Source organism: Dermochelys coriacea, chromosome 1 (genome assembly GCF_009764565.3).
Source record: "Dermochelys coriacea isolate rDerCor1 chromosome 1, rDerCor1.pri.v4, whole genome shotgun sequence".
Classification (NCBI taxonomy): Eukaryota; Metazoa; Chordata; order Testudines; family Dermochelyidae; genus Dermochelys; species Dermochelys coriacea.
Genome location: NC_050068.2, coordinates 299,530,502 through 299,546,351, shown reverse-complemented (window position 1 = coordinate 299,546,351; position 15,850 = coordinate 299,530,502). Strand labels below are relative to the sequence as shown.

At 39.7% G+C, this 15,850-nt stretch overlaps 1 protein-coding gene across 8 annotated transcripts in view; it reads left to right on the top strand.

Moving 5' to 3' along the window:
* The window catches only part of CNTN1 (contactin 1), a 434,625-nt gene that overhangs the window by 348,816 nt on the left and 69,959 nt on the right, over nt 1-15,850 (top strand). For all 8 annotated transcript variants that reach the window (XM_038373409.2, XM_038373417.2, XM_043494720.1 and 5 more), the window contains 4 exons: nt 81-201; nt 6,752-6,910; nt 8,195-8,344; nt 13,974-14,044. In XM_038373409.2, the coding sequence (XP_038229337.1) occupies nt 81-201; nt 6,752-6,910; nt 8,195-8,344; nt 13,974-14,044 (501 nt within the window). The remainder of the gene's footprint in view (nt 1-80; nt 202-6,751; nt 6,911-8,194; nt 8,345-13,973; nt 14,045-15,850) is intronic.

Here is a 15,850-nt window from a genome sequence, read left to right as displayed (position 1 = left end):
GTGTGTGTGTGTGTGTGAGTGTGTGTATTACAAATATATAAGAAAATTATTAATCTAAATTATATAATTTTCTTAAACAGATAAAGGCCAATGGTGAACTGCTTATTAAAAATGTACAGCTGCAGCATGCTGGAAGATACACATGCACAGCACAGACAATTGTTGACAACTCCTCAGCTTCAGCTGACCTTGTTGTAAGAGGTAAGATTTTTCAAGCTAAAATAATTTGACATTTTGCTACCTCTCATGTAGGTTAGCAGACTGGTATGAATTGTTTTTTCTTCATTAAAACCATTTTATTTCTCATCAAGAATTGATGGAGATTAAAATTAGGAGGAAATTAATATTTGAACACTTTACAATCTGCTCGTGATTGTGATTCTAGAAGATATTTAAATGTGTGTGTACTGTTAGTGTATCCAGTGTGCTTCAAATGCATTTCCTGTATAAGAATAAAGATTCATTATCATGTTTTTTCCTGATATAATATTTTCAAGACACCTTAATTTGGTTTTTACTTTTGTATAACAAAACTTCTCAAAATAGAGTGAGGAAATGGTGTCATTCCTGTTTGTCTACTAAAAGAAATTTTGAAACAGCCATTCATAATGCTTCACTGAATTGTATATTGTGCATGAAACGAAACATTACAGTAAAAGTACTGCTGATGTTTAAATGATTGAAACAAAGAAATTTGGAGTGAAAGCTATCACTCCATCATTAACTCAGCCCTCTGTCCCTAAGTATTGCCGTGGTCTCAGAACAGTGTGCTTGCTCGTATGGTAGGTATCTTACAAGATCTGTTACAATGCATAGGTTCAACAGGGTGAGTTAATCTGGTTTTTCTGGCCTTCACATGCAACTTTTGTGCAGACAGCAACAGCATGCTCTGAAGTGCTGATGCTCTGGAATGTTGGTATTTCAAAAGTGACATACCTGATGCATGGGGCAGCACAGGTAGTATGTTTTGCCCCACTTACCAGGTATGTTAGCAGTATGGTAGCTAAAGGACAGTTTATACTTTGATTCTGAATTTCCTTCATTTTTAGGGTCTGGTAAGTTTTAAATTGTTGTAACCTTTTTTTATTTAATTTCCTTTGGTTAATAACAGCAAATGAAGTTTCTACTGACATTGTAATAGTAGAGTCAGAGCCATCCCTTGGGTACCGTGAATCAAGGTGATCACCCGGGGCCCAATGGGTGGGGAGTGTGGTGGGAGGTGGGTGAGTGAGCTGGGTAAGGAGGCCAGCAGAGGCAGGTGGGAGGACGAGGAGGAGCCCCCCCTACCAGAACTTCCCCCTCCCTCTCAGTACCTAGTGCCTGCTGTGGATCAGATGTTTTGCAGCATCAGGAGGTGCCGGGGAGGAGGGGAGAGGAGTGAGGGTGCAACGGGCTCGGGGGAGGGGGTGGAACTGGGCGGGGAAGAGGCAGGGTGGGGCCTTAGGGAAAGGAGTGGAATGGAGGCAGGGTCTGGGCAGAGCCACAGGTAGCACCCCCCAGCAGATTAGAAATTTGGCGCCTATGTCCCGGGCCCCGCACCCCTCTTAGGGACGGCCCTGAGTAGCGTAGATATAATTTCAATTGGATGAATATACTGACATTAGAGAAGACTCCTTTGGAAGGAAAGGAATAGTCATTTATATGGCTTAATATTATGATAATAGTAGGCAACACTTTTTTTTTAAATAAGGGAATATCCTGTTGGATATATTTCTCCTTCAAACCCAGTATGTAGGGAGTAGAATTATTGCCATTCGCATAGTGAAATACTATGAAAGACACTACCACCAATGACAGGTTTCAGAGTAGCAGCCATGTTAGTCTGTATTCGCAAAAAGAAAAGGAGTACTTGTGGCACCTTAGAGACTAACAAATTTATTTGAGCATAAGCTTTCGTGAGCTAGTGAGCTGTAGCTCACGAAAGCTTATGCTCAAATAAATTTGTTAGTCTCTAAAGTGCCACAAGTACTCCTTTTCTTTTTACTACCACCAATGTTGCATTCGGTGTACAGGTTCTACAGGATTGTGAGAGTCCACATGGGGCTAAGATCCCCTCACCCATTGACATCAGTGGGACTCTGGGAGTGCTCAACACTGAGCCATGTCTGGCCAATGTGACGAAAGTGGCATTGTCACTACAATGTCAGTGGAGAAGTGTGACAATAAAACGGTCCACAGATCAGTGGTAATACAGAGGCAGGTGAAATAGAATACATATCTCATAGGTGAAGTATTAGAATAAAAGCCACCGTACATACAGTCTGCTCTAAATGTTTTCCCTGTCCCACAAACAGTACATCCATTTATATGGATTAATGTTACATCCCTTCTGACATCACAGTTAGGATAATGGAGCTGCTGAGGTGATGAGGAGATATGGTGATGTCAATAGGGGTTTTATAGTGTTCTGAAGACCATACCATTGAATCAGTTCTCTGAATGGTTTAACACTGAATCGCACAGGTGAGAAAGGCATCCTATAAAAGATACCAAAGAAGAGGGCCTTGGGGCAGATGCATCTTCTCCCAGCCCCACTGATTGAAAGAGTTCCATAAAAACAAATGGAACCACTGTAGAACAATCCAGTACCAACTCAGTCTCTGCAGCTGGGCTAGCAGAACATTGTGATCACTCATGTCAAAAGCAGGTGATAGATTTAGCAGTACCAGTAAGGAGAGTTGTTTGGCATAAGTCTTCACAAACAGGGCCATCTCTGTGCTATGCCACAGTCAAAAACTAGAAACTCTGAACTTATTCAGCTGATGACCTTTTCAGTCACCTTCTCTTGGAGTTGGTAACTAGGTATGTCTTCGATATCAAGAGATGACTTTTAACAAAAGTTGAAAATTGGCTATCTAGCACTGTGCTCTCCTTAAGGGATCCATTGATCCAAGTGTGTTAGCACTTTACTCTTGGCTTTTATAAGTGACAGACAGAGATCCAGACTGGAGATCATGGACCTAAGCCCTAAGGATCCTGCATATGTTTTAGGTTGAGATACCAGATGTAACCAGGATAGCAAAAATATTTGTCCCTTCCAGCTTCACTTCTGCTTTCCAGGTGTAAGAGAAACTGGGTATAACATGAATAAATGATTTTGGTGACCATGTTGTTCTATTTCTCACAGCATACAGCTGATGACTGTTTCATGATAACCTAGACTGTTCACTTTCCTAAACATTTTGGCCCAATGAAAATGAGTCTTTGCCAAATCAAAAGTAGAGCTTGGAGGAAAGTTTGTTCCCCCAAGTTGAACTATAAACCATGGAGAATGTCAAAAAGGAGAAATAGTTGCCAAATAATGCAGTTTAATTTCAATAGCTAAAGAGAGACACAAATGAGGTTTTGTTTTTAATTGTATATTAAGTTTTCAATGTATATAGGAAAAAGAGCAGTATTCAGTTCTGTGTAGGGATTGGAAAATTTGCCTGGCGTTATACTGGAGATGTTTGATGGTTACTATTAGGTTATTTTGTTCAGGATAACTGCTATAGTATTCATTTAGGGCCAGATTTACATAGGTATTTAAGCACCTCAAGATACAGATAGGCACCGAATGAGATTTACAAAAGCACCTCATTCTATAAATGAGAAATACTGTCTTTCAAGGAAATTATTATTTTAGTTATAAGGTGTAAACTTTCAAAGCCAACAACATACAATAATTATAAAATAGAGGACAAACACAATTTTTAAAAATAAAATAACTTGCGTAAGCAGTTTTAGGATGGGAAAATAGTGCTACAAAATAAAATATTCTGTCCAGATCCCGTTTAAAGGACCCTATATTTATGAAACCATTGCTGATTCAGTTTAAAAAGAAACAATTACTGTACTTAAAATATTTTTAGATTGCTATTTTAAGCTCTGTATTAAAGAAAGCTGTGGAACAGGAAGAATTCTTAGAAAAATGCTGTTGTCTCAACCATTACATAAAAAAAATATTTTAAGGTGTCTATCAAGCAGTGGAAAAATTAAGTTCAAGTCAATGAGACTTTATAAGTATGAGAAGATGTATAAATGTTGCTAAAGTGTAAGAAAAAGACAGACCTCTTAGGCATCTGTCATAGGTGGGTACAGTCCACCCAGAATGGGGCTATACACTGTTTGGGGGCTTTTGATATCAACACATCAAAGATTGTAAGGCACTCGGACGTTCCGGATATGGAACCACAAAAGTACCATATATAGATCTCCTGTGTCTATTTGTCATTGCTAGATTGAAATCCTGGCCCTGCTGAAGTAAATGGGACTGCAGTGGGGCCAATATGTCACCCCTGATTTGGTGACAGGTTGCTATGTAGCATGATGTGATTCCATCTCTGTCATTTCTTCCCTTTCTCCCAAAGTCAGTCAGACACAGTTTTTTTTTCTGCAGCACTTTATGATGAAGTATCTTTCATGATTCCTGATAATTTAAGGAAATATCTTTTTCACATTTCCTTGTGTTTGAGATACAGGAGTAGAAAGTATCCCTGTCTCAGTCTCTCCTTTGTCACACTCATGGCTACACAGTCACTCTTCTGTGGGTTTAGACTTTGCCTTGAGCCTTCCAGTTTCCACCTTATGATCACTGCTTCTGAATTTGGGGAGACTCTGCAAGCATAATATTTCTGTGCTATGATTTGTATCGGTTTAGCTTGTTGCTAGTTTTAATTTTTTCTTCTCAATGACTCGTATATTGTTATTTTATGTTCTGGCCTAGCTTTGAGTATTTTTCAGATTGGGGTAGTGTTGTTTGCTCCACAAGTTGGGGTGGAAGTTTTTGAGACCAGGGAGCAATGATATATAGGAGCGGATTGTGTTTTCATATGGGACAAGTTCTAAATACTCTTGTACTTTGCAGAAGAGTGAGTGTTTGCTTCTTTGGCGGAGAGGTCACTCGATATTCTTTGGTGTATGTTGGTTAGCAGAGGGAAATGACCCAGATCTGGTCTGCAGCTGTTGTTGCTGGAGTTCCTGTGCACATGGAGTATTTGTTTGTAGAACTTCAAACGTAGAGTTTCTGTTTTTATCCCAGTCAGTGTAATCAATTGCTAAAGTTGGACCCCAGATTTCACTTCCATACAGAAATTGGATCATGCTGGTGAAAAAATTTAGCTATAATTTTCCTAGGGGGTGGTATCTCTCATACAGTACCTTAATAGCATAGAATACCCACAATTCCTTTGTAGCCAGTCTGAAGCTCTTTGCTGCATTTGTTATGTATAACTTAGTGTAATGCTGACAGACCCTGTTCGTCAAACCTGGGGCCTTTGGAGCTTAGTGCATGAGCCTCTACAGCATAAGCTAAAAGCCAACTGACTGTTAATTAAGGCTGTAGAGCAGATTCTTTTTTTTTTCTCTCTTTCGCTTTCTCTCTAAGTGATTTCGGTGCCACTAGACGGGACTGGGGTTTGTTTACGGTATTTTTCTGAAATATCTTGACTTTTATTTTTTCCAGGTTTATCTGTAGGTCCCATGTCTTGTACTAGCTTTGTAGAAGATGTCCACTTCTTTGGGAATCTTCTTCCATAGTTGATAATATGATGAAGTCATCAGCTTACAGCAGGCATTTTATTTCTGAGTGATTAGTGGGAGGTTAGATTCAGGTCTGTAATATCGTAAGTTATTTCTGCTTCTTTGTTAAAATTGGTCAATAATTGGTTTATTTATGATATTTCTCTTCTTTTCAAATCAAAATAAATTATAAAGAAGCTATCACTGCATTTGCTAGGAGCCTGGTAGTTTCCAGGTCTGCACAGTAAAGAGAGACAAGTCCCCTTATTCTTCAGAAGGTATCATGTGACATATTCAGTCACATTTGCTGTAATCTCCTGAAAGATTGTTAGAGTAATTAATTGAATCATAGATGAGATTTGGCAAGCTGTTAATCATGGAAAGGGAATCAGCAAGTCTCATTTTAGAGGTTGTAATGCATTGTCTCTGCTTTTCTTACTTCACTAATTTTTTCTTGTAATTTGATCCTAATGTCCAAAGCAAATTCAAGCAGGATAAAATAAGTTGTGTGAAATGACCGGCAAGCAAAATTCGCAAGCATGTGCCAAAGCTGATGATCACAGCGCTATCGGGAAAGGAGTTTATTTTTAGCATGGACTTCTGACTTTCATGGTGTCTTTTACAGATCAAGATTCCTACACAGACACACACACACACACACACACTCTCTCTCTCTCTCTCTGCATCACTGTCTTCTGTTTAACTCTGTAGTCTAGACTGCTAAGAGTCCTAGTCACCTGTGATTGTTGACCTGTATGTTCCAGGCAGTCATGTAGTTCTCCTCTTGGAGTTGAGTAAGTCATGGCACAACACATGTATCTTATGATGCTTGAGTTTTATGAACCAATTGCGGGAGTAAAGGAGTGCTTTCATAATAACAGTAAGTATCCTGTAAAATGTAGGCTTGGAAAAAATTGCTGTTCACTTTAGCAAACATTATCATGTCCTCTGTTCATGAGTCTGTTGTTTTGGGATAAGACCATCCAAGTTTTAGGTAGAATTTAGAAAGGATTAGCTATCATTAATAGCTATAACTCTTAGTATCTTTTAGATGCAAATGCAGAAATCAGCTGAATCATTTTATGAAGATTATAAAGATGTGATTGTATTGCCCATTCTTCAAGCAGTTCTTACGGGAATATGAGAATAGAAATCTTATATAACGTTTAAATAGATTGTTATACATTAGTTAGGAAACCCTTTCTTTTTAAAAGTATTATTTAATCTGTAAATTGCTAAATGTGCTTTTTAGGTCCTCCAGGTCCCCCTGGGGGTTTGAGAATAGAAGATATTAAAGACACTTCTGTGACACTTACTTGGAGTCGTGGAACAGACAATCATAGCCCTATTTCAAAGTACACTATCCAGTCAAAGACTTTTCTTTCTGAGGAATGGAAAGATGCCAAAACAGGTAAGGGTAATATTAGAACTAATAAAATCAATAGATTAACTTTTGACTCATCTTACATGTGCTTAATTTTATACATTCCTTTCTGGACGACTAACAATATATGAAGTTGAATACATAAGCCTTTCCACGATCATGGCCTTATTCTTTAGAAAATATTTTGTGTATTTCTTCAGCAAATCTGCTTATCTTAAATGCTTCTAAATTCTGGGAGTTAATATGAGCCAATCACATGCAGAGATTCTGCCCACCAAGTAAGTAGTGTAGATTCTCAACCATGAAAATATTTCTTTCCCACTCAGCACATTTAATTTTTGAATAATTTATTCTGGATCTATAGAATTAACATTGCATTCATTTTGTTATGCCTAATCACACTCCTTTAATCAAATGGGATGTCTAAAATCTTTTTCTTGAGAGTTAGGTCATCACAAATTAATCTTTTGACTGTCAAATATAGTAGAATTTTAATAGTTCAGTTATAACTTTTCATCTAAGTTATGCTTTGATACCATAGTGATAGATGCCTTAGAAACATACCCAGCTTTATTGACCCCTAAATCCCATTAAGATCACTGGGAGTGCAAGCGTTGCAGGACCAGGCCTATTCTAGAATGTGTAGTAATATTATTTGTTATATATTATTTTAACAATAAATATTAGTATATATGCCTTACCTTGCCATTTCCCTTCCCACCACACACATCCCACAAACTCATTCAACATTGACTCCCCTCCCAGCTAGGACCTTTCAAATCCCTCAGCTTCCTCCAAACCAAGGTGCTAACTTATAATCATACTGTATGTTCCATTCCTGGATAGTTGACGGATCTTTCCATCTATGCCTCGCTAGCTCGTTGGCACTTACTTAACTTCATATTTAACTTTCAGAACTGTGAGTGAAATTCCAGGATTATGAGCTTCAAAGGCATTGATTGTTACATGAAATGTAGTTGCGTTCCAGCTTTCTCAGTGCATTATTCCATAGGAGAAATGTCCAGATGTCTCAAGGTCTGGTGTGCAATTATTGAGACTGCCTCCACCACTCGTCCATTTGCAATTGCAATTTGTGATCTTGTAAAGGTTTATCCCAGATAATCTCATAGATTTCAACTCCTCATTCTCTGCCAGAACTCCTTGTACAAAAGAGAGATCCTGTTTTATAATGTAGTGTTCGTCTAGGTGGCTGATTACAAACAGAGAGAAGGGGGAAACCAGAGAAACTCAGATTACTCTTTCAGCTTACTGCAAAATGCTCCTTTCTAAGCAGTCTCTTGTTTCATTTAGATCCTCCAAGCATTGAAGGAAATATGGAGACCGCAAAGGTGATTGATTTAATCCCATGGATGGAATATGAATTCCGGATAACAGCAATGAATACTTTGGGGATAGGAGAACCTAGCATGCCATCACAAAGAATTAGAACAGAAGGAGCTGGTACGTAGACACAAATTGTTGAGATATCTTTAAATGCTTAAATGTTCTTTTTATTTTTCTACATTTTCATTAATTTTGGTAGAAGCGGAGTACTAAAAAGCATTTAAGTCCAAATAGAATGGTCTAACTAGTCATAATTGACTGTAGTAAATAATTATCAGATATCCTAGTACTAACCGCAAAGTAGGCAACAAAATGAGCAGTCTTGACACCAAATGATAAATTTACACTGTCTTTAGTGACTGCTCTTTTTTACTAGCTCACTGCCATGGCTAGCTATGATCCCAAAGTCTGGAGAAGATTTTATGGTCTTTCACTCGCATCAGACTAACAAATCTCTCGCTTTGGGAGCTTAGACCATTTAATGGTATCTGTATGTTTTAAAGACACACTTCCTACAATAAGTTTATCCACAGACACATGTCCAGTTACTGGGCTAATCTCATCACATACGCTATAGAGCTGACCAATCTGGCTCAGCCCGGTATTCCTGTTGGCTCTTTCAGTGCTCTCAGACTGGTCTCTTCCTGTTGTTTCCAGCCTGTTGCTTCTCTTCCCATTTGTGGCAGACTTCTTGTCCTTCAGACTACAACCTGTGATGGACCCTCTGAAACTGGTGTGACTACTTGTTCCAGCAGCACTGCTTATAAACCAAACCATCCCTCCTGTCTGAGCTGCCGGCCCAAGGCTTTATGCCCCTATTCCTGGGTCAGCCTAATATCAGTTACAGAAAGAAGGGTAGGATTTCAGACTACTGGAATATAGACTTTCAACCCATGGCTAACATGAATCACTGGGCCCTGTTGGTCTGATTACCCAGTTCTTCTTGGTCCGGTAATAATTTCAGAAATAGAGAATGAGAGGATAAAACTCATTTCCAATTGTTACTGGTGGTTAGAGGGAAATCCCTGACAAGGAAGGAGGCCCTACTGCAGTACGTTAGCTGTTGTCCAGTAGTAGTGAGAAATTACCCAAACAGACTTGTGTTACAGCTCTAACACTTATATCCTCAGTTCTCCAAGAAACACAAACGTCATATAGAATGACTTACTCTTTTATTCATATAAAAATATTAAATTAAATTAACAAAGAAGAGAAAAACAGCATGAAATTGCATTCATTGGGGATGTTTTCTTCTCCCGCCTTTCAGAGATCCTCTGCAGTATGTTTTAAATTAGTTAATTATTGTTTTTGTGCAGGAAGAATATATACATTTTTTTAAATCCACAAATGTTCATTTGTTTCTTAGCTTTCTGTATTCTAATCATAAGACATGCCAGGATGTGTGTTGTACTGGATAATGCCACTTCCCTGTGATTGAAGGTTTGGTCTTGTGCCTTGTAATGCTGTGTCAAAGGCATGACATTATCCAACACGACACATGCCCCAGTCTGTCTAATTGCTTAATGTTAAGATCTCGGAGCATAGTTAAGCATATCCTGTAGGCTGGGACAGGTACATCATAAAATGAATTCTCCCAAATGAAGAATTAGATGCTGAATATATCATTCAAGATAATATATTCTGTTTTGACTGTCTGAAGGAGATAACAGCAGTGCTTTTAGAGCTAATGTGTCCCTGCAAAAAGGTCTATATCCACAAGATTTCCATATCACTTTATCCACCCTAACAAATACTAGCTCCAGTTTGCAGCCCTGTTCTTTATCGTTTTTAGAAGGCTGCTGTCCCATTACTTGAAGTTGAAATATATATTTGGAAAATAGATTAAATGTTTGTTCACTGCAAATTTTGCTAAGAATAACAAAAAGCAGAATCACCTTTTGTCTTTTAAAAATTAGATTGTTAGGGCGTAAGGAAGCATTGATTCGTCAGGTTAGTGGAGAAAGGAAAGAAAAATCCACAAAACTGTAAACCAAAGTGAACGGAAATTACTTCTAATAAACTTGGCTATTAGTGTCATACATTTCCTTACTCCGCAGCTGCATTTGGACAAGAGCCTAGGGGTCTAAAAAAGAAATGTGCACTTGCTTCTTGGAGTGCTGGCATACCATTAATATTTTTCTGCTGTTCTGAAGGGAGGGTGGAAACAACCCTCACATGTAGAGGGATTGTGATACTTAATGTCTATCAATAGCCTTATGCTGGGTTCATGGAACTTCTTTCAGTCTCCTCCCCAACTTAAAGAATGACATGCCCTCCCCTTTTACATCAGGCCTTTAATATCTTTGGAAGATTTAGCTGATCGTCTCACTGTCTATGCAGAATGGAGGACAACTAGGAGCAGCATTTCTGCCTGTGGCAGATGATGACTGGCACTTGGCACTTTTGGTGAATCTAAACAGACTGTTAATGCAGGCATTTATAGAAGTTTTATGGCATCAATCATGCATGCTTCTTAGAATACAAACCGAAGAATATAATGCACTAACGTGTTAATGGATAGAATCCCCTGTACTGAAGAAAGTGTATTTCTTAGCATGGGTTGGCACTTATTAGAGATGACTGGTGCCATCCCCCATCTGAATTTCCTGCTAAGAATCTCAAGCTAATTTGGGAGCCAGACACTATATGTGGCTTTTCAGTTTAATGTGTGTTGAATAGGACCCCTAAGGTATTAGGTATTTTCATTGCACAGCTTGGAACCAGTGCTAGTATATTTTGATTATTTGATTATAAAGAACAGCTGCTCAATATGACACAGGATCAAACATTGCTACTAATCTGCTGTGCCATCTGAGTAATGGATAACACATTGCATAAGTTTAACTGTGGTATCTGACAATTGTCAGTGGCACAAACAGCTCTGAACCTTCACTCTTTCTTCCGTGTGCATATGGCCTTCATTTTAATGGCTGCTTTTAACTGCATGCTTGTTGTACATGTAATTAAGATAAGTTTAAATTAAAATCTTTTTATTTTGTTCAGTACCACTTAAGTTACATAATGACTTCTTGGGGTTTTCCTGTTAAAAGACTAGCTATATATATTTTAGCTACTAGACACTAAAATTCAATAAGTCTCTGCAACCAATTCATGTTAGGAAAATAAAGGTTGGGCACTTCTCCATTTACTTGAGTTGTATTGATAAATATATTAGTCCCAGTCATCTGTTGCATTGCACTTTGGGTGGCCATTTACACCTGTGCTAAGTGAGCACAAAGTGGGTGTCAGAGGCTACCAGTATGATTTGGGCTGCTTGATCTTTCAAACTTACAAGTCATCTCAATGCTAGTTTTTGAATTTCATTGTCTTCCTTTCAAAAGAAAGCATTAAAAAGAATGGGAAAAAATAAAGATCCTACCTGGCCTTGTATAAGGCACCATTTGGCCAGCTGTTTAAATGGGGGAGAGCACTAGCCTTGTCCAGTAAAGTCTTGTGTCATTCTGTGTGCAACTTGCATCTTACAAAGTAGTAGAAAAAATGTGATGTATGATAATAACATGTATTACTTGAGAAAAAACTATGTGATCATGTAGTTAAGTACAGTAAATTCCTCACTTAAACTCGTCCTGGTTAATGTTGTTTCGTTGTTAAGTTGCTGATCAATTAGGGAACATGCTCATTTAAAGTTGCACAATGCTCCCTTATAACGTTGTTTGGCAGCCGCCTGCTTTGTCCACTGCTTGCAGGAAGAGCAGCCCGTTGGATCTAGCTGGTGGGGGCTTTGAACCAAGGTGGACCGGAAGCCCCCCATCAGCTTCCCGCTCCCCTAAGTTCCCTGTGCGGCAGCCACTCAGCAGGCTATCACTTGCCGGCAGTTCAGCTGTCCCTCCCCGCACTCCCATGTGCTGCACCTGCCCTCTGCCTTGGAGCTACTCCTGGGAGTCTGCTGCTTGCTGTGTGTGGGGGGGGGAGAAAGGAGGGTTAATGTCAGAGTGCCCCCCTACCACCTGCTCCTGCCCCCTGCTTACCCCTTCTTCATATAGAGCAGGGTGGGGACACGGAGAGAGCTTGCTGGCTGTAGTTGCTATCTCAACTTCCTGATATACTTAAAAAGTCAATGCACTTAGAGTGGTGTCAGTGTACTTAAAGGGGCAATGTGCATCTCTCTCTCTCACACACACACACACACACACACACACACACACACACACACACACACACGGTGTATGTCTCTGTCTGCCATGCTGTCTCTCCTCCCTCCATTTGTGCTGCCTTGTAGAGTGTGAGGCTACATTAACAACAATGTGTTAACCCTTGAGGCTCAGCCAAATGCTAGTTCATCATTTAGCAGTAAGGCATTCCCTGGGAAATATCCCACCCTCTTCCATCCTCTAACTTCACCACCTCAAGCTTCACAATCATCATTGCTGTGTACAGTATTACATTATTTGTTTAAAACTTATACTGTGTGTGTGTGTGTATATATATATATATATTTTTGTCTGGTGAAAAAAATTTCCCTGGAACCTAACTTCCCCCCCCCATTTACATTAATTCTTATGAGAAAATTGGATTCGCTCAACATCATTTTGCTTAAAGTCGCATTTTTCAGGAACATAACTACAGCGTTAAGCGAGGAATTACTGTATGTCATAATGCACATGCACTGGGAGCATATTTAAGATTGTATGGGCAACCTTAACTGTCATTTCTTAACTTTAGAGTGCTTAACTGTGCAACCTATTAATGAAAGACCACAGGTGGATACACAAACAAGGGGCAGGAGCAGACAAGCTTACAATAAAATTATCATTTTTAATCCAATAAGAACTACCAATTGCCTATCTTTGGGAAAGTGTTTTGCAGTCATCATGGCAGAGATGAGTTTCAAGGAACCTTCCTTACCAGGTTCCTGGGAGGAAGGAGCCTGCACACCTTAAGAACTAAATAGCTTTTACCCTAACTATATTCAGTGGGAATTGAGCGCTGTCAGTGTCACACAAGTGAAAATAAAGGAGTAAATTATAATGGAAACTGTGGGAACTTCCTGTTTTATACCCCAGTGCTGCCCAGATATTAAATTTTAGCAGATTTTTTTTTCCAAAGTATACAATATCAGTCTTCAATTTGCAGATTTCTAAATGAAATATAAAAATACAATATATACAATCAGAAGTTTAATTTACTTTGAGTACTGGAGCCTTAAATCCCAATCCTCCACCCATTCAGATCAATGGTAGTTTGCCATTGACCTGAATGAGAACAGAACTAAGGTCCCTGTCCTGTAGAGACTTACCCATGTGCTTAACTCTATGTATAGTGAATAAATCCATTGACATCAGTGGGCTATTCACAGAGTGTGTAAAATGAAGCATGTGTTTAAGTCTTTGTTGAATGGAGGCATAAGTCTCGAAAGACATAGTGAGCAAAGATAAGAATAATAAAATGCTTTTCTCCTCAGATGTATGAAGAGCGTGTTCAGTTTCTGAATATCCAATTTAAAAAGTAAAGTGAACATGGCCAAAATCAGGAAAGAGTTATTACCAGCAGTGCCTAGTTACCATAACAGGAGAGAACTGGCACTTTTCCTGTGGCAAAAGCTATACATTAGTCTTGGCAAGACCACAGACTCTCATAGCTATTACAGGCTATCATTATTGTAATTGTGTGGGCCATATGGGCTCATTGGCACTGCTAGTAAAAAGAAAAAAGTAATTAATGGTTCTATCTTGAATGAGAGCTCTGAAGTCTGAAAAAATGTTGCTTGTCTTTTCTGTTATTCCAGCTCCTAATGTGGCTCCTTCTGATGTTGGAGGAGGGGGTGGAAGTAACCGAGAGCTGACAATAACATGGATGGTGAGTATCAAAATGAAACTGCATTGATTATGTGCTGTGCTGGGTATGCAGCGTCTGATCCTCTTCCACTGAAGTCAAAAGAAAAGGAGTACTTGTGGCACCTTAGAGACTAACAAATTTATTTGAGCATTATGCTCAAATAGATTTGTTAGACTCTAAAGGGCCACAAGTACTCCTTTTCTTTTTGCGAATACAGACTAACACGGCTGCTACTCTGGAAGGTGATGGCTAGTGGCGTTCTGTTGTTTTCTTTGTTGGGCCTGTCCTATAGTAGGTGACTTCTGGGTACTCTTCTGGCTCTGTCAATCTGTTTCTTCACTTCAGCAGCTGGGTATTGTAGTTGTAAGAATGCTTGATAGAGATCTTGTAGGTGTTTGTCTCTGTCTGAGGGGAACAGTATCTGTCCATCAGGAACAGTATCCCCGATAATGTCACAGCTAACCTGATGGCTGAACTTGGTGACTTTGTCCTCACCCATAACTATTTCACATTTGGGGACAATGTATACCATCTTATCAGCGGCACTGTGATGGGTACCCACATGGCCCCACAGTATGCCAACATTTTTATGGCTGACTTAGAACAACGCTTCCTCAGCTCTCGTCCCCTAATGCCCCTACTCTCCTTGCGCTACATTGATGACATCTTCATCATTTGGACCCATGGAAAAGACGCCCTTGAGGAATTCCACCATGATTTCAACAATTTCCATCCCACCATCAATCTCAGCCTGGACCAGTCCACACAAGAGATCCACTTCCTGGACAATACGGTGCTCATAAGCGATGGTCACATAAACACCACCCTATATTGGAACCCTACTGACCGCTATTCCTACCTACATGCCTCCAGCTTTCACCGAGATCACACACACTATCCATTGTCTACAGCCAAGCTCTACGATACAACCACATTTGCTCCAACCCCTCAGACAGAGACAAACATCTACAACATCTCTATCAAGCACTCTTACAACTACAATACCCACCTACTGAAGTGAAGAAACAGTTTGACTGAGCCAGAAGAGTACCCAGAAGTCACCTACCACAGGACAGGCCCAACAAAGAAAATAACAGAACGCCACTAGCCATCACCTTCAGCCCCCAACTAAAACCTCTCCAACACATCATCAAGGATCTACAACCTATCCTGAAGGACGACCCATCACTCTCACAGATCTTGGGAGACAGGCCAGTCCTTGCTTACAGACAACCCCCCAATTTGAAGAAAATACTCACCAGCAACCACACATCACACAACAGAACCACCAACCCAGGAACCTATCCTTGCAAAAAAGCCCGTTGCCAACTCTGTCCACATATCTATTCAGGGGACACCATCATAGGGCCTAATCACATCAGCCACACTATCAGAGGCTCGTTCACCTGCACATCTACCAATGTGATCTATGCCATCATGTGCCAGCAATGCCCCTCTGCCATGTACATTGGCCAAACTGGACAGTCTCTACGTAAAAGAATAAATGGACACAAATCAGACGTCAAGAATTATAACATTCAAAAACCAGTTGGAGAACACTTCAGTCTCTCCGGTCACTCAATTACAGACCTGAGGGTGGCTATCCTTCAACAAAAAAAACTTCAAACACAGACTCCAACGAGAGACTGCTGAATTGGAATTAATTTGTAAACTGAATACAATTAACTTAGGCTTGAATAGAGACTGGGAGTGAATGGCTCATTACACAAAGTAAAACTATTTCCCCATGTTATTCCCCCCCCCCGGCCCCCCACTGTTGCTCAGACGTTCTTGTCAACTGCTGGAAATGGCCCACCTTGATTATCA